Source organism: Rhinolophus hipposideros (assembly GCF_964194185.1).
Source record: "Rhinolophus hipposideros genome assembly, chromosome: 24".
NCBI classification, from domain to species: Eukaryota; Metazoa; Chordata; class Mammalia; order Chiroptera; family Rhinolophidae; genus Rhinolophus; species Rhinolophus hipposideros.
Window position 1 is genome coordinate 36233381 of NC_138070.1, and position 27630 is coordinate 36261010.

The window sequence follows — 27630 nt, forward strand, 5'->3', positions numbered from 1 at the left end:
TCTACCCTGCCTTAGTATCGTGGTAGCTTAGTGACATTCTGCTGGATCTTACCATTGTTATTTGACTGGGAGTTAGGTGAAGGCTTAATTTGATCCATTTTTAAATTTCAATCCTAAACTTTGTTTTTTAGCCAAAGTCAATTTAGATGCCACTTGTCACTCTCAGTGTTTGTGTACAAAGAACTTTGATGTTCTATAGTTTTATAGACTGGATGGTAAAGACTTCCGTTGGGAGTGAAGATCCTGTGAAATGTTATTTGACATCAACTGAATTATTTAACCTGTTTCAACTAAGTATGGCTTCTTGATAGTATGTGTGAAAGCACCTGAGGGTTTAACAATGCTTAGGCTAACAGAGAAATAGTTATGGGAAGGTTTTCAAATGTTCTGAAAAAAAAAGAAATAAAAACTGTCTCTTTTATTGGGCAACATCTAAGTTGCTATATATATCTCATAACTTTATGTAGTAATGAAGTAATGAAGTGTAGTAATGAAGTTGCCAGATTGTACATATTAAAAATATGACAAGGCACATAGTAATGCATATTTGTGAATATGGAACTTAATTATGGAAGTTCAGGTCCAAAATTGCAATTCATTACAACTACATGCTCCTTGCCCACACAGTAAAACAAAATACTTCTTCCCACAAACAAATAATCAAACAGTGCTGTCCTTGGTGTGGAAATATCGGAGTTTAGACCTGGCTACTCTCCTATTACTATCAGTAGGACTGACAGACTTCAGAGTCACTTATCCTTTTTTGATCTCCATTTTCTCCTCTAAAAAATTGTCAGGTGAGCAAGATAACCCCGTGCCTGGTTTTAAATTCTTTTAAGATACTCTAACAAAAGTAGAATATTTAAAAATTCACCTTGTCTCTAAATGCATTGTTTTATCTTCCAGAGTAAGTTTACATTTAAGATCATTAAAAACATCATGCCACACGTTTCTTTTAAAAGTCTTCACCATGTGCTCTGAAAGTTCCTCTTCTTTTACAAATGTATTTTAGTAGCAGCTTGAGCTGTGATTTTCCCGAGCTAATTCCTCATGCACGATATGATTTTCCAAATATCACTGAAGCATTATTCATCAGTTTACTATTTTATCTTCAGATACCTGTCGTCTTTCCAGAGTTGCAATTCTAATTGCTTCCAGTTTTAAGAGAAAGTCATGTACAGGCAGCTTTTATACCACAATATGGCATATGTAAAATGTATAAAACATAAGAGTAAATCTCCAAAGCTAGTCCTTATGACACCTGTGTAGATAAATAGATATGCCCTAAATTGTTTGTAAAATTGTCCATTTCTGGGTATGGCCACCTAAGTAAGGATGCAATGCCCATCTATTACTGGCAAGTAAGGAAAAAAAAATCATCCAGTATTATTTAAAGACCTGAGAATTTTATACTGTTCATTCAATTTCAAAAGATTTAAAAAATTAAAAAAAAATTAATGTTGAAATTCTGTGGTAAATTATGGAATGCTTTTGTCTTACCTAAAATTATTTTGTGTGTGACAGCATACACTCAATAATATTTTAAGATATTTGTGATGGCAAGATGCCCAGCAAATTTATATCCTTAGAATAAGTAGCTTTGAGAAAGTGTGGCTCTCAGAGTTGCTTAAGTTGGATGTTTCTGGACTTAAAGGGTTTCTAATTAATGTCTTGATGATCTGTTAGAAGAGTACTGGGATTTGTTCTGTTTGAGTAAGCACATCTAAATGTACCCTCATTTCTTTCAGTTTTACATATAAATTCTTTGGCTAAATTTTTAAATTTTAGAGATATTTTGGAATTGGTATCTCTAAGTGATTAGTGAATAGTCCAATTTGAGTTAATTATAGTAGAAACTGAAGTGTTTATACTTTTTTTTTCTTATCAAAAAGGTGAGGTAGAAAAACACAAGTTGATAAACTTATTTCTGGGTAACTTCAAGGTTTTCATTATGTAAGTTTAAAAAGGGCAGAGATCGTTTAAGAAACCAAAAGATGCAATATTACACCAAAATACTTTATTCCATAGTTCTTATTTAGCCCAAATTCTAACTGATTTGAAACTAAATAATCCAAAAGAATTCTTCCTAGAAAGTAAAATATGATGCCATAATGTAATAGAGCCCCCTGTTTTAAATCCTGTAGAAAGCAAACATGGACTCCAGTTCAATGATGACATTAGTTCATCACCCTCAATGCAGAGAGGTTGCTTGAAGTTTCTTTTCTCCATGTCCACCCTGGGTGTTTCCAGTCCCCTACCTGTGTCTATACAATATGAAGGCCTCTGAAAGCAGCCACAGCTTGTTTTTCCCTTTCGTGTCTGCTCTGCAATATTTCCAGCAGTGGGATTTCAGGTAAAGTGGCTTCTTTTCCAGCATAGGTTGACTTTTTCTTTTCTGTTGACACTTGATCAGTTAAACTGGAAGGTTTGGGTTTTGGGATGGTCTTTGCATATTCCAAAGCCTGAAAGCATACAGATAAACTCTTATTTGTAATAGGAAGTCAGCCCTGGGGTCCTTAATTCAATCTACTTTTAGGAAATGATTATTGTTAATGCAAGTGAAGAATATTGCTACAATAATGTATTAAGACATGGATGGAAATGGAGATCAAATGGAAAAGGCAAATAATGTAGCATAACACACAGTTTAAACAAAATAAATTAGCCACATAAGAATTAGCTGTGAAAAAAGAGTTGAAAACTGATGCATAGAGTTTTGCCTTTGGATGTTTTCTCTATAAAACAAAATTTTATTCAAGTGTTTGACAATAGATTTCCCATGTGTTTGATCTATTTAGCTTCTGGCAGTCTTATTAAAACCAAACTTATAATAAGGAGATATTAACAGATCTTTCTATCCAAAGGGGACTTGTTACATAACTTGAGACCAAAGTTATCACTGTAGTTGGTATAAAATTGAGCCTCCATTATTACAGCAACTATTCTTTTTCTAAAACTTTTTTTATTAGTTTCAGGTGCACAAAACAATGCAATAGTTAGACATTTATCATTTATATCCCTCACACAGTGACAATCCCCCGCCCCCTATCCACTACCCCTCTGACATTGCATACAGCCATTACATTTCCACTGTCTCTATACAACAACTATTCTTGTTCCTAAGCTCTTGGAACTCTAGCAAGTATTTATTAGAGATTAAAAGTTTTTTTTTTCTTTTCCTTAGTATACCTATATAAACCTGGATACTGAAAAATGTCAGTCTATTTTTTTCTGAGTGATGTCAGTTCTGAAAACCATTACAATAAAAATGAGATCACTAAAATACGATTTCTAAATCTGCTTTTATATCAGTTTTATATTTTAATAAGAGTTTCTTGATGGCTAAAATGAAAATGCATGGTATATTTAGGTCCTAGACGGGGAAAATCCCTTCAAAACAGAAAAACTCGACTCTCAGTATGTGTAGGTCACTTCTGTAGGAATTTCTAGTTACAGACTTGTTGCCTTGAATCTCTTCATGGAAAAATAATGGACTGGAGAAAAAAAGAAAAAGTTGCACCATGGAAACTCAATCAAGTGAATTGAGGTCTTCAAGATCTGAGGGAGAAAGGCAATAAATCAATGATATAATGATCTGCGAAAGAGAACATTAAGTACAAATTCCTACAGGCACCAAAGGGTCACTTGTCCTTCGTGCCAAGAGACCCATGCCCTTACTGGGGCTGAGGCAGAAACTTGCACTGCAAAGCTCTGTGTCTCCATAGAACATATTTCGTTCACATCATGACTTACAGTTCGATGATTATGACTCGGAGGGAGAACATTTTTTATCTTACGAAACAATTTTTTTTTGGATAGAGGAAGCTATATATTATAACCCCTTAGGAAAAATGTAGGGGAATGAACTTGAGAGAAACAATTGAGGACTTTTCTTTGACAAAGGCACCCACAAACAGCAAGAAAACACTAATTGCCTTTAAACTTATTTAATGGTAGAGAACGAAACAGATAGGAGAAATTATCAATCCTGATTAACTAAGAAATAGCGTTATTATTCAATTTTTATGTGTGATGAACTTGAAATACTATACTTGGAAGAAAACGTGGAGAGGACTAAAGACAATAACAAAGTTCAGAAAAAGAAAAAGCTATAGGGATATCATTGACAGCTATGGATAGATCATCCAAACTGAAAATAAATAAGATTTGATGTCATCAAAATGGCGGCGTGAGGTGAGCCTCTGTAAAGCTCCCCTAGAATTTACAACTAATCGAACAACAATAACTTCACAAAGGACTCCCTGCACAGAAGACAGGCAAACAAAGAGGCCCACTACTGAATTCACTTAAAGGTGGGAGAATCCCGCGAGCGGGGAAGTAGAGAAGGGAGAAGTGCGGAGACGGAGCCCCGCGGGCGCAGGATGCAGACCTAGCTCAGTGCTCTGAGCTCGCTGCATGCCAGAACTACCACAGCTGCCGGAGAGGAAAGAACTCTGACTCCTAGGGCTCCGCCTATGGCCCACAGGCCTGAGGGGGCAGCATATAACACGGCTGAACCCAATGCTCATGGCAGAGACCTCGGAGAAAAGACAGAGCGAAGAAGGCTGAAAACAGTGGTTTAAGCCCTCACTGCCGAGCAGAGAACGGAAGCCTTAGGTACTAAGACTAGCTGCCCACTTCCTACCCTCCCAGAGCTCGCCCCGCCCCCACTTGCCCGATGCTAGAAGCGGAAAAGTAGCAGTGTCAGATAAAAATAACAGAATATTTGCTGTTCTGAGAACTGTGGACCGCAGACACAGATTCCCAGCTCAACTAGTTCCGGCAAAGGAGAGGGAGCTGAGGAAGCGGGACCAGCTGTGGTGGTGGTCGCTGCCATCGCTCTGGGCCATCTCTCACAACTCACCTGGTCTCTGGCCCCACCTATCTGGGCGGATCCCTGCGGGAGTAAACAGAACTGCTGAAACATACGGGCTCTGAATCTGGTGCAGAAAGAGCTTTGGAACTTCAAAAGCCCTCGCATCCCCACAGTAACGTGGAGCCGTATGACCCAGGCAAACTGTTAACAGAGGAGAAGCCCGTCTCCCAGGGAATCCCCCCATTGTGTAAGAAGCTGGAATAGTGCAGAGAAAACATAGCACTACTGTGTGAGAGGGAAAAAAAAGGCTGCAGTCGGAGAGAAAAATAAAACATTCTACCAACAAGTATTGGAAAACAAAAGAAAGACCTCTTCCTATCAACCTGTTGCGGAACCCACTCCTGTAGATGTCTAGGAAGAAAAATAATAAATCAGGAATTGCCATGAATAACCAAGACAACAAAACAGCTCAGAAAGAAAGTGAAAAGTCTCCAGAAAAGGAACTTAAAGATAGGAAATATGTGACTTAAATGACAGAGAATTCAAGATTGCAGTTCTGAAAAAACTCAGCGAGATGCAAGAAAACACAGAAAGGCAATTTAATGAACCCAGAAACGTAATCAAAGAACATGAGCATTTTACGAAAGAGACTGAAATTTTAAAAGGAACCAAATGGAATTTCTGGAGAGTAAGAACTCAATAGAAGAAATTAAGAATGAAATAACCAGCTTAGGTAGTAGAGTTGACCAGATGGAGGAAAGAATCAGTGACATTGAAGATAGAAACCTGAAATTACACAGATGGAAGAAGAAAGAGACTTGAGATTTAAAAGAAATGAAAGAACTCTACAAGAACTTTCTGACTTATCAGAAATAGCAATATAAAAATAATGGGCATACCAGAAGGAGAACAAAGAGAGAAGGGAACAGAGAATATATTCAAACACATTGTTGATGAGAACTTCCCAAACATGAAGACAGAACCGGATCCTCAAATTTTAGAGCCCTTTGCTCTATGTACAGGAACATGACAGGGCTGTCCCCTATCACCTCTGCTTTTCAACATAGTGTTGGAAAGCCTTGCCAGAGCAATCAGGCAAGAGAAAGAAATAATAGGCATCCTAATTGGGAATGAAGAAGTTAAATTATCACTCTTTGCAGATGACATGATATTATATATAGAAAACCCTAAAGACTCCACCAAAAAGGTTTTAGAAAAAATCAATGAATCCAGTAAAGTTGCTGGGTACAAAATAAACGTACAAAAGTCCGTTGCATTCCTATATACTAACAATGAAATCTCAGAAAAAGAAATACAAAAAACAATTCCTTTTGCAATTGTAGCAAAAAGAATAAAATACTTAGGAATAAACTTAACCAAGGATGTGAAGGACCTATATGCTAAAAACTATAAGACGTTTTTGAAAGAAATTGAAGAAGACACAAAGAAATGGAAAGACATTCCGTGCTCATGGATTGGAAGAATCAACATAGTTAAAATGGCCATATTACCCAAAGCAATATACAGATTTAATGCAATCCCCATCAAAATACCAATGGCATATTTTAAAGAAATAGAACAAAAAAATCATCAGATTTGTTTGGAACCACAAAAGACCCCGAATAGCCAAAGCAATCTTTAAAAAAAAAGAACAATACTGGAGGTATCACACTCCCTGACTTTAGCTTGTACTACAGGGCTACAATAATCAAAACAGCATGGTGTTGGCAGAAAAACAGACACATAGACCAATAGAATAGAATTGAGAACCCAGAAACAAAACCACATAATTATGGACAGATAATTTTTGACAAAAATGCAAAAACATACAGTAGAGGAAAGACAGCCTCTTCAATAAATGGTGCTGGGAGAATTGGATAGCCACGTGCAAAACAATGAAACTGGACTGCTATATGTCATCATGTACCAAAATTAATTCAAAGTGGATCAAAGGCTTAGGCATAAGACCTGACACAATAAACTGCGTAGAAGAAAACATAGGTACTAAACTTATGGACCTTGGGTTCAAAGAGCATTTTATGAATTTGACTCCAAAGGCAAGGGAAGTAAAAGCTAAAATAAGCAAATGGGAGGATAGGAAACTAAGAATCTTCTGCACAGCAAAAGAAACCATTGACAAAATAAAGAGGCAATCAACTGAATGGGAGAAGAGTTTTTCAAACATTGCCTCCAATAAAGGGATAATATCCAAGATATACAAGGAACTCATGAAACTCAACAAGAAAAAAACAAACAACCCAATTGATAAATGGGCAGACAACCTGAAGAGACATTTCTCCAAAGAGGACATACAAATGGCAAATATACATATGAAAAAATGCTCAACATCGCTAATCATCAGAGAAATGCACATAAAAACCACAAAGAGATATCACCTCACCCCAGTCAGAATGGCTATCATCAACAAGACAAATAGTAACAAGTGTTGGAGAGGCTGTGGAGAAAAAGGAACCCTCATCTACTGTTGGTGGGAATGCAGACTGGTGCAGCGGCTATGGAAGGCAGTGTGGAGGTTCCTCAAAAAATTACGAATAGAATTACCATATGACCCAGCAATCCTTCTCCTGGGTATCTACCCCAAAAATCTGAAAACATTTATCCATAAAGACACGTGTGCTCCAATGTTCATTGCAGCTTTGTTTACGGTGACCAAGACATGGAAACAACCAAAATGTCCTTCGATAGATGAATGGATAAAGAAGTTTTGGTATATATACACAATGGAATACAATTCGGCGGTAAGAAAAGATGAAATAGGATCATTTGTGACAACATGGATGGATCTTGAGAGTATAATGCTAAGTGAAATAAGTCAGACAGAAAAAGCAGAGAACCCTATGAGTTTACTAATATGTGGTATATAAACCAAAAACAACAAAAGAACAAGAGAAACAAATGAGAAACAAAAACTCATAGACACATACAGTAGTTTAGTGGTTACCATAGTGTAAAGGGGGTGGGGGGTGGTAGATGAAGGTAAGGGGGGTGAAATATATGGTGATGGAAGGAGAACTGACTCTGGGTGGTGAACACACAATGGGATTTATAGATGATGTAATACAGAATTGTACACCTGAAATCTATGTAATTTTACTAACAATTGTCACCCCAATAAATTAAAAAAAAAAAAAGAAGAAAGCTAACCTTGTAGCATCATATGTATGTATCTATGACATTTTTACATCCACATCTGTGAATGATGGGTAGCTGCAGGAATGGTATTAGCTAAAACATCCAGTGTGTTCAAAAATTGTGGGGGAATTTATTGTTATAAGGTAACAGAAGTTTCCTTTTAATTCTAATTGAAAATATAACTATGTCAGAATAGTTTGTCAGAATTTTTTACCTTCTGCCGAGGGATGGCAGATTTATTCTCAGTTTTTGTTTGCGGTTTGGACAGAATGGATAGTGCCTTCTTGTTGTACTCCTTAACTTGTTTTGCATATTCCTTTTGTTGTATTAATTTCTGCATCTGTTTAGAAAAACAAAGTTACAGTGACTTGCAGGGCCTGCTAGATGTCTCTGTTCTCTATTTAAAGTGACACTTATGTTAGTGAGCTAGGCATGATCTATCAGCAGCACAGGGGGAAATGGGATTACTATCGGTAAGGTGACAGCAGTGAAATGGTTAACTTGATATTTCTCCTAGAAATAGCCTGTCTCTGAGGGGGAACATCACTGCAATAACACACCCAGTGTTCCCTTAACAGTGGCTAAATCACATTCAGCCTCTTCTTTGTTGCATTTACCCAATTTATTTTCATTTTTCTTCCAACTTTGAACTATACTCTTTTTTATGCCTTGAGTGCAACTGCAGTTAAAACACATTAAATGAAGATCTCCTTTCACTAGAGGAAAGAGAATAAAGTGGATGCACTTTTCATGGGTTGGGAAACTCTTACCCTAAGTGTCTTCTCTGTAGCTACTCTTCAAAATTATCAAGATAAGTCTATTGGGAAAGACCTACAACCACATCACATACACATCTCTTTTTCATGTGCATGTGTCCCACTTTTCTGCTCGGGCCTTCAAAACTAACGAAAAGGCAGATACGTAAAACAACATTGGCTAAGTAATTTTATTTTACAGTAAAAGAAATGCCTGGATCTCTATTACCAGTGCTATTTCAGAAGTGTCTCTATTCAGAGTGAGCCATTTGAATTAGGACTTGGTTCTGGGTGGGCATCTTCTACAGTTTTGCTAAAAGACAGCTGGGCAAATCCAAGCCTGAAAACACTATATTCACATCACACTCACTTTGTTTCTGATGGACTCAAGGTCAGGTCCAAGGCCTCCAAGCTTCACGTCTGTTTTCTGATAACCTTTCAGTTTGGAACTCTAAAAATACAATCATAGGGACAGTTTCTTTTAAGGACTTGTATGTTCTCCAAAGTTGTCACAACCACCACATAAGAAAGGGAAAAAGGAAAATGGAAGCCTGTGTGGGCTGCTGGACGGTGGGTGCATTTCCTGAGAAGTCTTCAATTTTAAAGGTAGTTATTGATAATAGTTTCTTTGGTAATTTGCAGCTGGTTAGCTAACATGTTTTGACTTTTCCATTTCTGTAATTAAAAAATTTTAAATTCTGAACATTATAAATAAAAAATTTCAAGTGAGTAAAGTACTGCTTTGTTAACATTTTTAATATTTACATTACCATTTTGCTCCTGCTGCTATTATGTCTAGGCTTGTATAGTTCAAAGAACCAAATGATTTCCCTGAAAGAGACAATCTAAATGAATCAGGTAAGCACATTACTTCAAAAAGAGAATACCTTGCCTAAGGATGTCATAATATTCAAAGGAAAGTAAACATTTAAGGGTTAAAAGTCTAGGCAAAATCTGCTGAGAAACTCATTTTATTCAGTGTGATTTGGATATTTTGACAGGTACAAATAATTTTATATAACTCTTACTAGTATTTCATCTTTAAAGGGACGGAGTAACATAATGTGGCAATGAGGCCATTTGCTTAATAGATTATGACACTTGAACATAGTGCTTTTCTGATTTTAGGATAGATTACGATATTCTTCAAACTGCTGCTTTTGACATCAAAATTGACATCCTACTTGGAGCAGATGCCCTTGTGGGGAAACCACAACCTTTTTCCTTTGAGTGTGTCAGTTCGTTTGGTTTCCTTCTTTGAGAAGGGTAAGAAGGACAAGACTAAAGGTTTGGATGGCAGTAATTAGCTCAGGGCACATCTAGGTTGGTGCTTAGAATGGTAGAATAGAGAAAGAATAGCCACACTGAAGAGGTGGCAGTGCTGGGCTAACTGTGTGTGACAGCACCTGTCTATATAATGAAGGCACAATATTTTTCTAAATTTTGAAAGCTTCTGTCAATTATTAAGTCCCAATATATACAATATATCTAAAGTGCCCTTTTCTAAGATAGAATTTGGCAGAGATAGTTCAAAAACTTAAAAAAAAAACCCAAACCATTTCATCATATTAGTTACTGCGTATAACTCCCAAACTTTAACAGTGAACTTATGTCCCCATATTGTACCAGCCATTACAAGAATGTGTTCTACTCTCAGTGGCCTATTGACTGACTACCCAGAGGTCATAGTAATGAGGTTCTCCATTGCCATTTCCCGCTGTAGAGGCTCGGAGCCAGATAGTCTTTTCCCCAGACTCATCCCAAGCACTGAGCTCTGCCCCATGAGGTATAAGTGAAAGTTTGCTGGGTTAGATAGACGGTGCAGCTTACAAAGCTTTTATTCGGACTGATGCAGCCCTTCCCCCTTTCCCTTTATCTTGCCTAGTATGTGGATGCGATACCTGAAGTTACAGGTGCAGGGGCAATCTTGTAGCCGGGAAAGAGAAAAAGAACAAGAGAATCAAACAAATACTGGTTCTGATGTTTTGAGATATAAAACCACCATGCTAGCAACTACTTACTTGTAGATTAATTGTAAGAAAAATGAGCCTCTAATTTTGAAGTTGCTGTAAATAGTAATTCTGTGACTTATAGCTGAAGGCAATATTTCTATGGCACCACAAAATTTCTATTGTACATCTCAGTGCTTCAAAGGCCAAAATCTTGTGTCATATAGGCAACACTTCCACACTGCAAGGATTAAAAGTTCTATAAGTAGAATTTGCCCAACTAGAATGTTAAACACTTATAGTCAAAACTCTTTCAGTGCATCTAATTCTAAGAGGTGAAAGAAGATCCTTTCGTAAAGAACCCTTTGAACTAATATCAGTAAAAATTAATAACATTAAAGTATATAGAAAAACTATTGTTCATTGAAGGCACTTGAAAACCATAAATCTCCTTTAAGAAAACAGTCATTACCCAGCAAAACTGCTACCAGCTGTTTCTGCCCTTTAGATCTATTTGTTCATACTTTTATAAAATTGTCCCTATGCTACAATTTACTTTGTTATTTTTTTCACTAAGCCATTAGTATTACACTGTATTTCCCATCACTAAATTGTTTTCAAAAATGTGATTTTTATGCGTAACATTCTATTGTCTAGTTACAGTTGGATTATTTAGCTATATTTTTTAAATGTTGCACATTTAAGATGTCCTAGGGATGAGTATTGTTTGTGGGCCACTCTGATGATTTATTTGAGAAAAATTAAGAGAAGTGAGATATGGAGATAAAATCATGAACATACTTAAGGTAATTAATGAATAATTACAATAACAATGTATGGGAATGCTCTTTTTGTCCAAACCTGGATTACACGGTATTATCACATTGTAAAATTTTTGCTAATTTTTAGGTGAATGAGCTCAGATATCTTATATTTTGCAATTGCAAATTTGTTCTTTATCTGAAATATGCCATCTGTACCATTGTTTTGCCATCATTAAGTTACTATCTATTTGCCAAACTAAACTAATAACAAAAAAGGAGAGAAGCCCATTCATATCCAAGTCATAAATCCAATTTGTCCAAAACTGATGAGAAAGAAATGATCAGTGACCAGAAATCACATCCTTAGTATGAAGCAGCTTAACTTTAATCATTGCACTGACTCACAAAAGATACATTGTGGAGCATGAATAATTGCTCAGGGCTCCCCAGTTGCAGTTCTATCACCTTGAATAAAAATCTTGGCTGTCATAGAAAAACAGAGCCAGGGTCTAGCATTACATATTGACATGAAGGAAACCGTGTGGCCCAAAGGGACTATCTCCAAATGACATTGACCTCTTTACAGGATAAACTGCTTCCAGCAAAGAGATATTTCTCAAGGGAGAGCGATGGCTCCTACCACTTTATTCTGGATGACTGGTAATTAAAAAATCCTGGATTTACTTAATTTTGGCTCAAGTAATCTTGACTGGTTCACAGCACTACAAGTTTGTTTGATCTCTTTCCATCAAAAATCTTTTTAACAGCTTGACTGAGATAGTTCACATGCCACAAAACTCTCCCATTTGAAGTTGTACAATTCCATGGTTATTTGGTACATTCACCGAGTTGTGCAAACATCACCACAATCCAATTTTAGAGCATGTTCCTCACCCTAAAAAGACATCCCATCCCATGCCCATTAGCAGTCACTCCTCTCTCCCCTTCCACTTCCAGCCCTAGGCAACCACTAATCTACTTTCTGTCTCTTCAAAAGGCTTTTAAAGTAAATTAATCTCTAGAATTTACTTTGATTTACCTCTCCTTGGCTGCTACAAGACTAAAAGGTCACAATAATACAATGTCAAAAAAAATCAACAAGGATAGTCCTGTTAGGTCTCCAAACACAGTAGGGAAATATAAGCATGTTCTCAACAAATCCCTGATGATTTGCAGCTAGTCTTTGTATTAGATGCATACAAATTGATATCAGTCAACCTTGCCTCTAGCTGATGATTGCTGAGACCTGACCTGCTCCTCTGAATTGGCATTTGCCATTGATCTCTTTAGCAAAGGATGGCATAGGACTTTACTGATGGACGGTTTCTGCCAGTAATTAATAATGCCAGAAGAGTGATTTTTATTGTGAACTTGGGGTAACGTATGTCCAAACTGAAAATGACATTGACTGTGTAAGAGGATGTGTTTCTACTCTGAAATGTGCCCTGCTATGGGGGACACTGTAGGGCTTTTCTCTGAAACATTCCTCTATGTGTAAATGTGAGAAAATTACTGAAAAACAGTACAAACAAGCAAACAAACAAAAAACCAATGTCTCGAATACTGGGGAATAGCAAGTGAAGGAAACTGGCTAAACTTAATCCAAATAAACCTCTTCTTAGAAGCAGTCAAGCATCAATACCCAGATTGTCTGTGACAACAAACACATGAGTTAATCACTGCAGCTCAGCTCAACAGAGTCAGCTGTCAGAGAATGCCTTAAGCAGTTATTTTGTGGTAGGTTGCGATAGATATTTTTATACTGTTTGTCATCCTTTGCACTGTGTTAATCTGTTATTGCCTGACGTCTGGATTTAATGGCATGGACAATGCTTAGTATTCATAGATCAGTCACAATAGAACTGCAAGGAGAAGAGATATGGTGTCTGGGTCTATTATCTTTACAAATCTTCAAAATTTTAATGTGATTCAAATCGATTCTCTTGGAAATCACAAGATTTGCTGACTAGTAAATGGGCATGACCTGGATAATGATTCCTTCTATCTGGTGCCCCAGCTACCTGCTGTCCTATACAAACAGCTCAGTTCTACATAATTTTAGTTTCTGGAATAGCTTAAAGGACAAAGGGGAGTTCTGTGTATTTGTCAGATGTAGGCTAAAGGTGTTGGATGAAGAAAACGGATGTGCATGGGTTGTAACATTCCTGAAAGAAGGCAGGAAGGGTGGGATTTTCCAAGTTGAAAAGAAAGTTTGGGAAGCAGTAACTGGAAGTTCTCTTTCTTCCTCTTGCTTACCCTTCCATGCTCTTAGATTTCTGGTGATATAAACTGTCACCAGGGTACTTTACCTTTTCTCAGTAAAACACGAATTCCAATTACTAAGAGAAGGAGTAAGGGAAAGGAAACGCATATTTACTTGATGTCTGTACTTTGCTAGGGACTAAGCTAAGGTTTTAATACATTATTTCAATTCATTATCATACCAAATCTACAAAAAGAACAATTCTGTTTATGCATATGAGGAAATAGGGGCTCAGGTGAATTAATGACTTGCCCAAATCATGGAGATATTAGGTGATAAAGTGGAGATGAGAATTTAGGAATGACTGCGTCCATGACTTCCACTAAATCCTGCTCACTAAGTATTGAATTGAAAAGCTTACAGTTTCGACAATAATCCATGGTTGGCAAGAACCCTAACTCAGAAGGTTTCTTCTGAGGTAGTGTGTTTGGGCTATATTTTAGGCCCTGGCAACATGTAAGCTCCAGAGTGAGCAAGTCATTCTCATCTTTGAGAATTTGTTGGTACCAAAGCTCTGGATACATTTCACTATAGAAATAATAATATGCACGGTGTCTGCCTTCTTAGTCTAGTCTACAAAACCTATATTATTTATGAAGTATTTGAAAACTAATGGTATCTCAGAACTTACCATGTAATGATGTTTTTGTGGGAAGAGAAGTTACTTGTGATCCCAGAAACACATTTCTTATTTACAATGAAACTGGAGATTATCCCAGGTCCACCCACTAACAGTGGTTTCCACAGCCTGGGCCTGGATTAGGGACCCCAGCAGAATAGAGGATATGAGGGAGTGAAATCAGAATGAGGAGTTGAAGAAGCCCTTAGGTGCGGTGTGTGAAGGAGCTGAGGTAAGGACTCCAGGGTTGTGAGTGAGCCAAAGACCCGGACTGCACAGTCCTCCAGAGTGGGAGCTACAGGAGTAGGCTGGGTGTTTCATATCCATCAGCTTCCGAGGTCATATCTCACCACAAGCCAGTCCTCCTTCTTTCTCTTTAATAGTCCAGCTTCCCTTTCTTCTTTTCAAGACCATCCTTTTCTTTTTCTCTGAGGCTCCCAGGTGAGCATCTGGTGATTTCATAATCTCCTAACTTTCTGGAATGCTTTGCATTTGCCCTGCATGCAAATCTAATTTTGATTAACATTCTTTAGTTGTGTGTCCACCCTTCCCCACAGAATAAAGTCCTCCTTCTTCAAATGATGAACAATATCTAAGCCCCTATCTACTTCTCCACGTCCCTCAACACTCTGTGCCTCCCAGTTTCAGTGAAGGCAACACTGAAATGCTGTCAGTTTCCAGCATGTTGTCTCAAGCTTCCTCATGCTGGTCTCTCTGCTTGAAACGCTCTTTCAGTCTTTTTCCTTTTGTTAACTCTCAATCATCCTCTAAGACTCAGCTCACAATTGTCTCCTGAAGCTCTGCTTGACCTCCAGGTTGGGATGTGTCCTTCTTTGTGTTCCCCAGGCATCTCTCTCCCTATTAAAAATTGTTTAAAAACAATATTATACCGAAGCCATTTATATGTGTTGTCTTCCCCAGTTTCATGTAACTGTAAACTTCTGCTGGGGCAGGGTCATGGCTCATTCTCTTTACATCCTAGCACCTACCATAATTCCTAGCTGGAATTCAACAAATATATGTTAAATTGAAGTGAGGATGATTCCCTAAATCTGTCTTATAGTGGACGCCTCTCTGGACCAAGGCCCTCATTCCCGCAGTTGCTGGAGTACTGTCTGCTATGGCTCATAGCTGAGTCCCTCCCTACGAACTGCCGTCGGTCAAATGGAGCTGCTATGCCCAAAGTTACAACCCTTCCCCAGGGGCAGCCAATAGCCAGTGCCTGGTCCATGTGGGGCACAGAAGCCTGGGTCCCTTGCCTTTGAGGGCCAACCCAACTTCAGAACCTCATGGGTTTGGCTGAGGCACCTGTTTCTCTTGTATCACAGTGCATCTTCTCCCTTGGCCTAGCCCTGCCCTGTTCACTGTTCAATAACAGGAAGCACTCCTCAATAACCCTCATGCATGCAAAGCTCCATTTTAGTGTCTGTTTCCAGGGCACCCAACTCAAAACAGGCCTATTGTTTCCAACCAGGTCTTTCCCTTTTGCCCTGTAAAACAGAATGCATTTTATAGCTATTTCCTTACTATATGACACTGGAAGCAAGTGATCTTTCCTGAGGGGATTTTATTGCCTTTAACAGTGGAGAAATAAACATAAAGGGCATAAAAAGGCTCCTTCAATGCGCCTTCAATTCTTCCTGGAAACATTCTACTTTGCTACCCTCATCCCCCAATTTCCCTTATTTAACAATATAGGCCCAGTTGGAAAGGTTTTAGTGCACGAAGGTGCTGGTAATGGTGAATCTTTCTGCAAAAACTCAGCAAAGATTAGCAAATATTTCAGAAAAAAGTGCAGTCATTGGCCATCCTAAGTATTTTACTGCAGGAGCTGAGGTGATATTAGGGCCAAGAAGAGTTCTCAGGGGGTAGGGGGTGGGGGACAGCAGTGAAAGGGTGGGGAGATGCAGTGCGGAGATTTAGTGGCTTTCACTCACTAAATCCTATTTTCTCTTCTTCTCGGATATGAGAATGTACCTGGAGACTCAGCCTGGACTAGGGGGTGAGGTGGGTGTGGGGAGCTTTCCTGAGGGTGTGATATTTAAGCTCGTGCCAAAGGAGGATTATTATCCCTCTGCAAATATAGACCATTCCCTGAGATGAGGCAAAAAGGAGGTGGAAATGGACATCCCTGACAGCAACAGCTTCCAGGAAGAAGGGGAGGAAAATTTCAGGAAGTAGCAAGGCCTTGGTTCTTTACCAAGTTCCTCAGGACTAGGGCCACCTGGTGGTGGCAGCAGCTGAGTAGTGACCATCGCTACTTCAGGGCTATAATAATGGGAAAGAAAATCAATCTCCATCCATATTATCAAAATTAAAAGGTTACTTGGTAAAAGGCTTCTATTACCTTCATGCTGCTTCTTTTCCTATGCTTTTTTCCTTTTTCCTGTTGAAGCAGACAGCCTTCAGAATTGTTACGACTAATTTTCATTTGGTTTCTTTGGCTTCTCTCTGAACTGAGTTGGGATTCACTTTTTACCCTCGACAATATGGGTGGAAAAGTGACACTGGATAAGGCCCCTTCACTGGGCTGCACCTCGGTCAGTTGCATTAAAGCTTGCTGATGCTGCTCCATGATCTGAGCAAGCCGTGAATCTGGAGACGGTCTAACAGGTTCCCCATCGGAGGAAGAATGGAATTTCCTGAATGGAAAAGAAAGCACAAATCTGTTAAAACAAACAAACAAACAAACAAACAAACAAAAACCAAAAAAAAAAACCACACCCCAAACCTGTGTACATAAGACTTCTAGAACAGAACTCTTTATGAACCATTAATTTGATGTACATGTATTTACTACTCCCTAAATCAAATCAATGCCCATTACCTTAATATTTTCATATATTAATTTTCTCATCTTAAAATGCTCCTATTTTATGGTGAAAAACTGAAGCCCTTTGCTCTACGTTCAGGAACATGACAGGGCTGTCCCATAGCAACCCTGCTTTTCAACATAATGTTGGAAGTCCTCACCAGAGCAATCAGGTAAGAGAAAGAAATAAAAGGCATCCAAATTGGGAATGAAGAAGTTAAATTGTCACTCTTTCCAGATGACATGATGCTGTATATAGAAAACCCTAAAGACTCCACCAAAAAGCTATTAGAAATAATCAATGAATACAGTAAAGTTACTGGCTACAAAATCAACGTACAAAAGTCCATTGCATTCCTATATACTAACAATGAAATCTCAGAAAAAGAAATACAAAAAGAATTCCTTTTGCAATTGCAGCAAAAAGAATAAAATACTTAGGAATAAACTTAACCAAGGATGTGAAGGACCTATATGCTGAAAACTGTAAGACATTTTTGAAAGAAATTGAAGAAGACACAAAGAAATGGAAAGACATTCCGTGCTCATGGATTGGAAGAATCAACATAGTTAAAATGGCCATATTACCCAAAGCAATATACAGATTTAATGCAATCCCCATCAAAATCCCAATGGCATTTTTTAAAGAAATAGAACAAAAAATCATCAGATTTGTTTGGAACCACAAAAGACCCCAAATAGCCAAAGCAATCTTAAGAAAAAAGAACAATACTGGAGGTATCACACTCCCTGACTTTAGCTTGTACTATAGGGCTACAATAATCAGAACAGCATGTTATTGGCAGAAAAACAGACACATAGACCAATGGAATAGAATTGAGAACCCAGAAATAAAACCACATAAATATGGACAGATGATTTTTGACAAAAAAGCTAAAAACATACAATGGAGAAAAGACAGCCTCTTAAATAAAAGGTGTTGGCAGAATTGGATAGCCATATTCAACAGAATGAAACTGGACTGGTATCTGTCACCATGTACCAAAATTAATTCAAAATGGATTAAAGACTTAAGCATAAGACCTGACACAATAAACTGCATAGAAGAAAACATAGGTACTAAATTTATGGACCTTGGGTTCAAAGAGCATTTTATGAATTTGACTCCAAAGGCAAGGGAAGTAAAAGCTAAAATAGACAAATGGGACTATATGAAACTTAAAAGCTTCTGCACAGCAAAAGAAACCATCAACAAAATAAAGAGGCAACCACCTGAATGGGAGAAGAGTTTTGCAAACAGTGCCTCTGATAAGGGAATAATATCCAAAATATACAAGGAACTCATGCAACTCAACAACAAAAAACAAACAACCCAATTGAAAAATGGGCAGACGACCTGAAGAGACATTTCTCCAAAGAGGACATACAAATGGCAAATAGACATATGAAAAAATGCTCAACATCACTAATCATCAGAGAAATGCAAATAAAAACCACAATGAGGTATCACCTCACCCCAGTCAGAATGGCTATCATCAACAAGACAAATAGTAACAAGTGTTGGAGAGGCTGTGGAGAAAAAGGAACCTTCATACACTGTTGGTGGGAATGCAGACTGGTGCAGCCACTATGGAAGGCAGTGTGGAGGTTCCTCAAGAAATTACGAATAGAATTACCATATGACCCAGCAATCCCTCTCCCGGGTATCAAACCAAAATATCTGAAAACATTTGCCCATAAAGACATGTGTGCTCCAATGTTCATTGCAGCTTTATTTACGGTGGCCAAGACATGGAAACAACCAAAATGTCCTTCAATAGATGAATGGATAAAGATGTTGTGGTATATATACACAATGGAATACTATTCGGCGTTAAGGAAAGATGAAATAGGAGCATTTGTGACAACATGGATGGATCTTGAGAGTATAATGCTAAGCGAAATAAGTCAGATAGAAAAAGCAGAGAACCATATGATTTCGCTGATATGTGGTATATAAACCAAAGACAACAAAAGAACAAGACAAACAAATGAGAAACAAAAACTCATAGACACAGACTATATAGTTTAGTGGTCATCAGAGAGTAAGGGGGATCAAATATATGGTGATGGAAGGAGAACTGACTCTGGGTGATGAACACACAGTGGGATTTATAGATGATGTAATACAGAATTGTACACCTGAAATGTATGTAATCTTACTAACAATTGTCACCCCAATAAACTTTAAAAAAATGCTCCTATTTTGAACAAGATCAACAAACAAAAAAACAAAAACTCATAGACACAGACGTTTTAATGGTTATCAGATGATAAGTGGGAAGGGGTAGTGGTAGAAGAGGGTAAAAGGGGTCAAATATATGGTGATAAAAGGAGAAAGACTCCGGGTGGTGAGCACACGATGTGACGTATAGATGATGTAATATAGAAATGTATACTTAAAACCTACGTAATTTTACTAACCACTATCACCCCAATAAATTTAATTTTAAAATAATGCTCCTATTTTTCCTTTAAGATGTTCTAGCTCCTATTTAGAACTTTCATTTAGCCCATTCAAAATAGAAAAAAACACCATTTTGAAAAATCAAAGAACTTCGCACTCCAAAATACCTGAAAATGTTGGATCACATTTTTAAAAATTCTTTTAAATATGTAGTTGAATCTGTAAAAGGCAGAGACTCTTCAAAGACCTAAACCTGAAAACAAACAAACAAACAAAACCCTAAAACTAAAACAGATTTTGGATAAGGTGAAGCTATGGCATTCTTGGTGGGAGTTTTGGACCTAAGAGCTTGAGTTTTAACATTTACCACTGATATGAGACATATGAGATCTTGGACCCATGTGGGACAGGGAATCAGAATTGAGATGACTGCATGGAGTCTGTAACCTTTAAAGAGCCACATCCTCAACAAAAAGTGGATTAGTGAAAAACTCATTCAACAGCTTTGAGAAACAATGAAGAAGCCTATTTTCCTTGGTGTAGCTCTGAATAGAAAAGAAACAAAACAAAAAACAACCCTGTGAATTACCATGGGATGATATTTGGGTTTCAAATTTACCTTACCCACATAATCATGGAAATCCAACACCAAGAAGTTAACATAAAAATTATCCCAGAGGAAAACCTCTGTAGTATATGGTAGAAACAAATATAAAAGTTCTCTGGAGGGATGCACTCCCACCCAAGCCTGCCTAAATACTGTGTTTCCCTGAAAATAAGACCTAGCTGAACCATCAGCTCTAATGTGTCTTTTGGAGCAAAAATTAATGTAAGACCTGGTATTGTATTAATTATATTATATTATATTATACTATGTTACATGAGATCTGGTCTTATATTATAGTAAAATAAGACTGGGTCTTATATTAATTTTTGCTCTAAAAGACACATTGGAGCTGATGGTTTGGCTAGGTCTTATTTTCGGGGAAACATGGTATCTACAGACCAGATGGCTAAACATAAGTTCACAACCCAAAATCCTAGGACATATGAAGAAATAATCTACCAAGTATGAGAGTCAGCAGACAAACATGCACACATATCTGAAGTTCTTAGTATATTTCAGATAATAGAATATTAGATACCATTCATAAAGTAAGCATGTTTAAAAATATTAAAGACATAAAAGAATAAATCAGAACTCTGAGAAACATATTTGGAAAAAAGAACAAGTTTTTAATCAGATCCAAATGAAAATTCTAGTCATGAAAAATATCATTGTTGAGATTTACAACTCAATGGATACATTAAAGAGCATATTGGACACAGCTGAAGAGAGTTATTGCACTGGAAAACTTATCAAAGGAAATTTCTCAGAAAGAAGCACAGAAAGGTAAAAGCTGGAAAATAAGAAACAGTTAAAAAGACATGGAGTCTAGAGTAAAAGAAGCTAACATACATCTATTTGGTGTTCTTAGAGGAAAAATAGAGCAAATATGGAAAACATAATATTCAAAGGGGAAAATGGGTGGTTATTTTCCAGCATTTATAAAAGAGTTGAATCCTCAGATTTAGGAATCACAGAAGAATAACAAGTAGGACTAAAAATTTCATACCTAGAGAAATCACAGTGAAACTTCAGAACACTAAAAATAGAGGTCTTAAAACCAATAAAAGGAAAAAAGATAAATTCAAAACAAAGGGAATGATGATCATACTGACAAAAGATTTTCAAAAGTAACACAGAAACCAGGAGATAGAAAAATAATGTTTTAAAGGTTTAATTCTTTATCAGGTGAAACTATAATTCAAGATAGAGTATAAAGTAATTTCAGGTAAGTTTACCAGTGACACACACTTGCTGAAAGAACTTCTAAAGAATCTACTTCAGTAAGAAAGAACAAAATAGAAGAAAGAATATGAAGGGGGCCAGCTCAGTGGCTCAGGCGGTTAGAGCTCCATGCTCCTAACTCCGAAGGCTGCCGGTTCGATTCCCACATGGGCCAGTGGGCTCTCAACCACAAGGTTGCCAGTTCAATTCCTCCAGTCCCGCAAGGGATGGTGGGCAGCGCCCCCTGCAACTAAGATTGAACACGGCACCTTGAGCTGAGCTGCCGCTGAGCTCCCAGATGGCTCAGTTGCTTGGAGCATGGGCTCTCAACCACAAGGTTGCTGGTTCAACTCCCGCAAAAGATGGCGGGCTGTGCCCCCTGCAACTAGCAACGGCAACTGGACCTGGAGCTGAGCTGCGCCCTCCACAACTAAGACTGAAAGGACAACTTGACTTGGAAAAAAGGCTTGGAAGTACACACTGTTCCCCAATAAAGTCCTGTTTCCCTTCCCCAGTAAAATCTAAAAAATAAAAAAGAACATGAAGCAAACACATGAACAAACAATTAGTTAAATCTAAAACAGCATTGACTCTAGATGCTGAACAAAAATAATATGGCAGAAAGAATGATTGGATAACAACAATCCAATGATTATGTGTATGTTCTGGAGGAGAAAATAAATATTAACTAGTTAAGTATGTATGGTAGAAGAAAAAAAGAATAGAAAGAATATAGATTTCCAAATGAATAAAGGGAAAACGTAACAAAGAATATTCTATCAGTACAACAGAAGATATAAAAAGAAGACACACAGAAGAAAAGGTAGATTAGAAATGACAAATTAAAATGGCAGAAATAAATCCAAATATGTGAATATCACTATAAATGTAAGTAGCTTAAAGTTGAAAACCTGCCCACAAATGACAACAAAACAAAGCCAAACACAAAATACACATGACCTAAATAGTTTTACCAGAAAATTCTATAAAACCTCCAAGTAACAGATAATTTCAATTGTAGATTAAGTATCCCAGAGGATGTAAAATGTGGGAATATTCCCCAACTCATTTTATAAGGCTGATATAATCTTTTTTAAATTAAATTTATTGGGATGACATTGGTTTGTAAAACTATACAGGTTTCAAGTGAAGGCTGGTATAATATTGATAACACATCCAGATAGGGTCAGTGGCAGATGGAAAAATTTTAAGCCAATCTCACTTCTTGCATGTGAATGTTACCTCCTAAAGAGAATGCTAACAAACCAAATCAAGCAACTTGCTGAAAATACGGTATGACAAGTTGGGTTAATCCTAGGAATGAAAGGATAGTGTAACATTAGAAAATGTTAAGAATTGGTTTGGGGAGGGGGATAGGAGTCAGCACTTTTTAAAAGCTTTTCAGATGATTCTTTGTAGAGCCAGGTTGAGAAATACAGGAATCAAAAATAGTAAATATTTTTGGATACAAAGAAAAGCACAAGAATTCATTAATATTCAAGACCTACGTCTCTTCTATCTGGGTGCTTAGTTCCAACCAGTTTCCTATGTGACTACATCTGCTAAGGAAAGGAAGATGGAGGCTTAATCTTTATCCTGGAGTTGCCAGAAGCAGCTAATGAGTGAGAGGACACAAGGGTAGAATGTTTTCCTTAATACCAGAAAATGGACTGCAAGTGAATGAAGAAACTAAGGGATCTGCCTGAGATATCACTCATGGGTGCAGAAGGGAGATCCAAAAGAGAACAGCTAAGAGACTCCTAAGAGACTCGTGGAAGGATTACTTGAAGGTGCGCAAATTGGGCGAGCAGGGGAAGAAGGAAGGGAGCAGAGTGGAAATGCGCGGTCTCGTGGTGGAATCAGGCTGGCGGCGGCTGCGGCAGCGGCGGTAAACCGCAGCTCTAAAGACACAGGGAGATATAGAACACTGAGGAGTCGTTTGCTCATCACACAGAACAGCGGGGAGACTCGTGGAGGAATTACCTGAAGGTGAGCGTGGCCGGTGGCGACTGCCGCCGCGGCGCCCAGGACGGAGCGCAGACTCGTGGAAGGTTTGCTTTGGGGTGCACTAGTTGGGCAAGCGGGGGAGGAGAGAGAGGCGCAAAGTGGAAACGCGTCCCCCCTCCACGGCGGAGCCCAGGCCTGATGGCGACCACTGCGTGAATCCCAGGACGGAGCAGAGACTCATGGAAGGTTTGCTTTGGGGTGCGCTAGCTGGGCAAGCTGGGGAGGAGCGAGGAGGGCAAGAGGAATGTGCCAGGCTCTCCTCACCCCCCACGGTAGAGCCTCAGCCCTGTAGCGTGCCCACAAAAGCAGCAGTAGGCAGCACCCGGGGCTCTAGAGTCCCACGGGAGCCCAGGGTGCAGCGGAGAGCGCAGGGTCCAGGAGGTGGGCTCTTTCCCTGCGTCCCACAGCTGATCGCTCCCGCCGGGGCGGGCAGCTCGTGGGCCCTAGGGCAGACAAAGAACTCAGACGCCACACCTGGGCAACTTACCCCACTTTTCGAATCCTCCCCCTGCCCTTCCAGAGACTTAAACTGACCCCTGAACTGAGGAGTAGTGTCAGATTACAGAGGGACGTCTGTGCTCAGGCGCTGGGAAGATTGGCAGCCAGCTCTGACCTTTGGAAGATGCTGGGAGGAGGGAATTTTCGCTGGAGGAAGAGAGAGGAGACTCCCACACCCCCAGCCACCACCTTTTCGGGCCTGCGGGAGGAGTGTGACGTGGCTGGCCTGGGAGAGAGAAGACCCCTCCATCCCCAGCCCCCACCCTTTCTGGCTGGCCTGGGGCGGGGCAAGGGCAACCGCGGAAGCACTCCCTGAGTTTAGCAGTAAGCGGCAGACGCAGCTCCCAGCTTTCAGCAGCTTAGAGATCTCCCACCCGCCCCCTCCCACACACCCACGGAAGGAGGGCCCTAAGACTCAGGAGTACTGGGCACAGGGCTGGTGGAGCTACTCTCAACGTGCATTTGTGCAGGAAAGGACAGAAACTACACGGTCTCTCTGAAAACTGTCATCCAGACCCGTCAGCCCCTCGCATTTATATCTACACTCCCAAATTCACTCTGGGCACCACGTGACCAGCGCTGCCTACGCAATAGGCAGGGAACTCTTTGGCACAGCGGAGGACAACCTGGAGATTACTTGGTGGGCTTAAGCCAAGACCGGTGCTGCTTTCTGTTTTGCTTTGCTTGGTGTTTTTTTTTTCTTTCTGCTTGTTGTGATTTGCTTTGTTCTGCCTTTATTTCTGATATCTTTGCCTATGTTGAGTGGGGATTGTCGGTTGTATTTTACATGTGAATGTACTTGATTTGTTTGTTTTTTTTGTTGTTGTTGTTGTTGTACTTGGTAACTTGATTTGTGCTGAAACTGCCCTAACAGGGCCCAGCTTAAGAGGCACAAGATTCAACATATCCAGAAGCCAACTCTGGACCAAACCAGAGTACTACTAAGTTTGACCTAAAAGTCACACACCCAGAGGGAATTCTCTGAAGGGACAAGAGCCCATAGAGGCCAAACGTCATTTAAGTGGCCAACCCTCACCCAGCAGAACACCCTGCAGTGGGCAGAGCCAAGTTTCACAACTAGACGGCCTAGGAGTTAAATCCACCTACTCACAAGCAAAAAGCAATTAAAGTTCTTCTTGAACAGGACAATATACTAAACACACGAGCCACCTGTGGAGCACATGCAGAGGAGAAGAACGAAGTAGTCCAAGTCAAATATAAAGGACACATACTACATAAGATAACCCAGCAAGAACTAAGAGCTCTAGGGGATCTTCCTAATACATCAAAGCAAACACAGAGAGTCAGTCAGAATGGGGAGACAAAGAAACATGTCCCAAATAAAAGAACAGAAGAAACCTCCACAACTGGAACCAAATGAAGCAGAGGTAACCAACCTGTCAGAGACAGAGTTCAGCACACTGGTGATAAGAATTTTTAAGGAGCTTAGAGAAGACATAAAGAAGAATATAGAAATCATAAAGAACAACCAGTTAGAACTAAAAAAGGATGTAGAAATCTTAACGAACAACCAGCTAGAACTAAAGGACACAATTACCGAAATTAAGAACTCACTTGAAGGAATGACCAGCAGGTTAGATGAAGCAGAGGATCGAATCAGCGACTTAGAAGACAAGTTAGCAGAGATCACTCAAACTGAACAACAGAAAGAAAAAAGAATAAAAAACAATGAAGATGGGTTAAGAGACCTCTGGGATAACATCAAGCGCAACAACATGCGCATCATAGGAATACCAGAAGGTGAAGAGAGGAAGCAAGGGATTGAGAACATATTTGAGGTAATAATGTCTGAAAACTTCCCTAACCTGATGAAGGAAACCAACATACAAGCCCAGGAAGTGCAGAGAGTTCCAACCAGGATAAACCCAAACAGGCCCACACCAAGACACATTATAGTTAAAATGGCAAAGCTTAAAGACAAAGAGAGAATCTTAAAAGCAGCAAGAGAAAGTCAGAAGGTTACGTACAAGGGAACTCCCATAAGGCTATCAAATGACTTTTCTACAGAAACATTGAAGGCCAGGAGGGAGTGGCAGGAGATACTCAAAGTGATAGCACACAAAGGCCTACAACCTAGATTGCTTTATCCAGCAAGGCTATCATTTAAAGTTGATGGAGAGATAAAGAGCTTCCCAGAAAAGAACAAACTGAAAGAATTTATGACAACCAAGCCAGCATTGCAAGAAATACTAAAAGGACTTCTGTAAATAGAAGAAAGATGAAAACAATTTACTACAAATTTAAAAACGGCAATAACTATGTACCTATCAATAATCACTTTAAATGTAAACGGATTAACTGCTCCAATCAAGAGACATAGGGTGGCTGAGTGGATAAGGAAGCAAGACCCTTGTATATGCTGTAGACAAGAGACTCATCTCAGATCAAAAGACACACACAGGCTGAAAGTGAAAGGTTGGAGTAAGATATTTCATGCAAATGGAAGTGAGAAAAAAGCTGGAGTTGCAATACTTATATCTGACAAAATAGACTTTAAAATGAAAGTATTAAAAGACAAAGATGGGCACTATATAATAATAAAGGGATCAATCCGACAAGAGGACATAACCCTAGTAAACATCTATGCACCTAACATAGGAGCACCTAAATATATAAAACAGGTACTGATGGACATAAAGACAGAGATCAACAGCAACACTATCATAGTAGGGGACTTCAACACACCTCTGACAACAAGGAACAGGTCCTCCAGACAGAAAATCAATATGGAAACAACAGCCTTAAATGATACTTTGGAGCAGTTGGATTTAATTGATGTTTTCAGAGCATTTCACCCCAATGCTGCAGAATACACGTTCTTCTCAAGTGCACATGGAACATTTTCCAAGATAGATCATATGTTAGGACACAAAACAAGCCTTGATAAATTTAAGAAAATTGAAATCATACCAATTGTCTTCTCTGACCACAGTGCTATGAAATTAGAAATGAACTACAGGGAAAAAAAACCAGGAAGACACACCAATTCATGGAAGCTGAATAACATGTTACTAAATAATGAATGGGTCAAGCAGCAGATCAAAGAAGAAATCAAAAGATATCTCAAGACAAATGAGAATGAGAACACGACGACCCAAAATCTATGGGATGCTGCGAAAGCAGTCCTAAGAGGGAAGTTCATAGCACTGCAGGCCTACCTAAAGAAACAAGAAACATCACTAATTGACAGTTTATCTTCACACTTAAAGGATCTGGAAAAAGAACAGCAAAATAAGCCCAAAGGGAGCACAAGGAAGGAGATAATAAGGATCAGAGCAGAAATAAATGAAATAGAAACCAGAAAAACAATACAAAAGATCAATGAATCCAAGAGTTGGTTCTTAGAGAAGATAAACAAAATTGACAAACCTTTAGCCAGACTCATTTTAAAAAGGAGAGAAAGGACCCAAATTAATAAAATCAGAAATGAAAGAGGAGAAGTGACAACAGACACCACAGAAACACAAAAAATTTTAAGAAATTACTATGAGCAACTATATGCCAACAAATTTGACAATCTGGAAGAAATGGGCAATTTTCTAGAGGCGCACAACCTTCCAAGGCTAACTCAAGAAGAAACAGAAACCCTGAACAGTATGATTACCACCAGGGAAATTGAATCTGTAATCAATAATCTCCCAACAAACAAAAGCCCTGGACCAGATGGCTTTACAGGTGAATTTTTCAAAACGTTCAAAAAAGAATTATCACCTATTCTCCTCAAGCTCTTCCAAA

General features: G+C 38.8%; 1 protein-coding gene across 2 annotated transcripts in view; it reads right to left on the bottom strand.

Annotated features, from left to right (window-relative positions):
• Positions 1-1996: 1996 nt before the first annotated feature.
• Positions 1997-27630, bottom strand: part of JHY (junctional cadherin complex regulator) — a 108307-nt gene continuing 82673 nt past the window's right edge. For both annotated transcript variants that reach the window (XM_081037732.1, XM_081037731.1), the window contains 4 exons: positions 16667-16961; positions 9095-9175; positions 8184-8309; positions 1997-2462 (listed from right to left, as the gene is read on the bottom strand). In XM_081037732.1, coding sequence (XP_080893858.1) covers positions 2265-2462; positions 8184-8309; positions 9095-9175; positions 16667-16961 — 700 coding nt within the window. In that variant the 3' untranslated portion in view covers positions 1997-2264. The remainder of the gene's footprint in view (positions 2463-8183; positions 8310-9094; positions 9176-16666; positions 16962-27630) is intronic.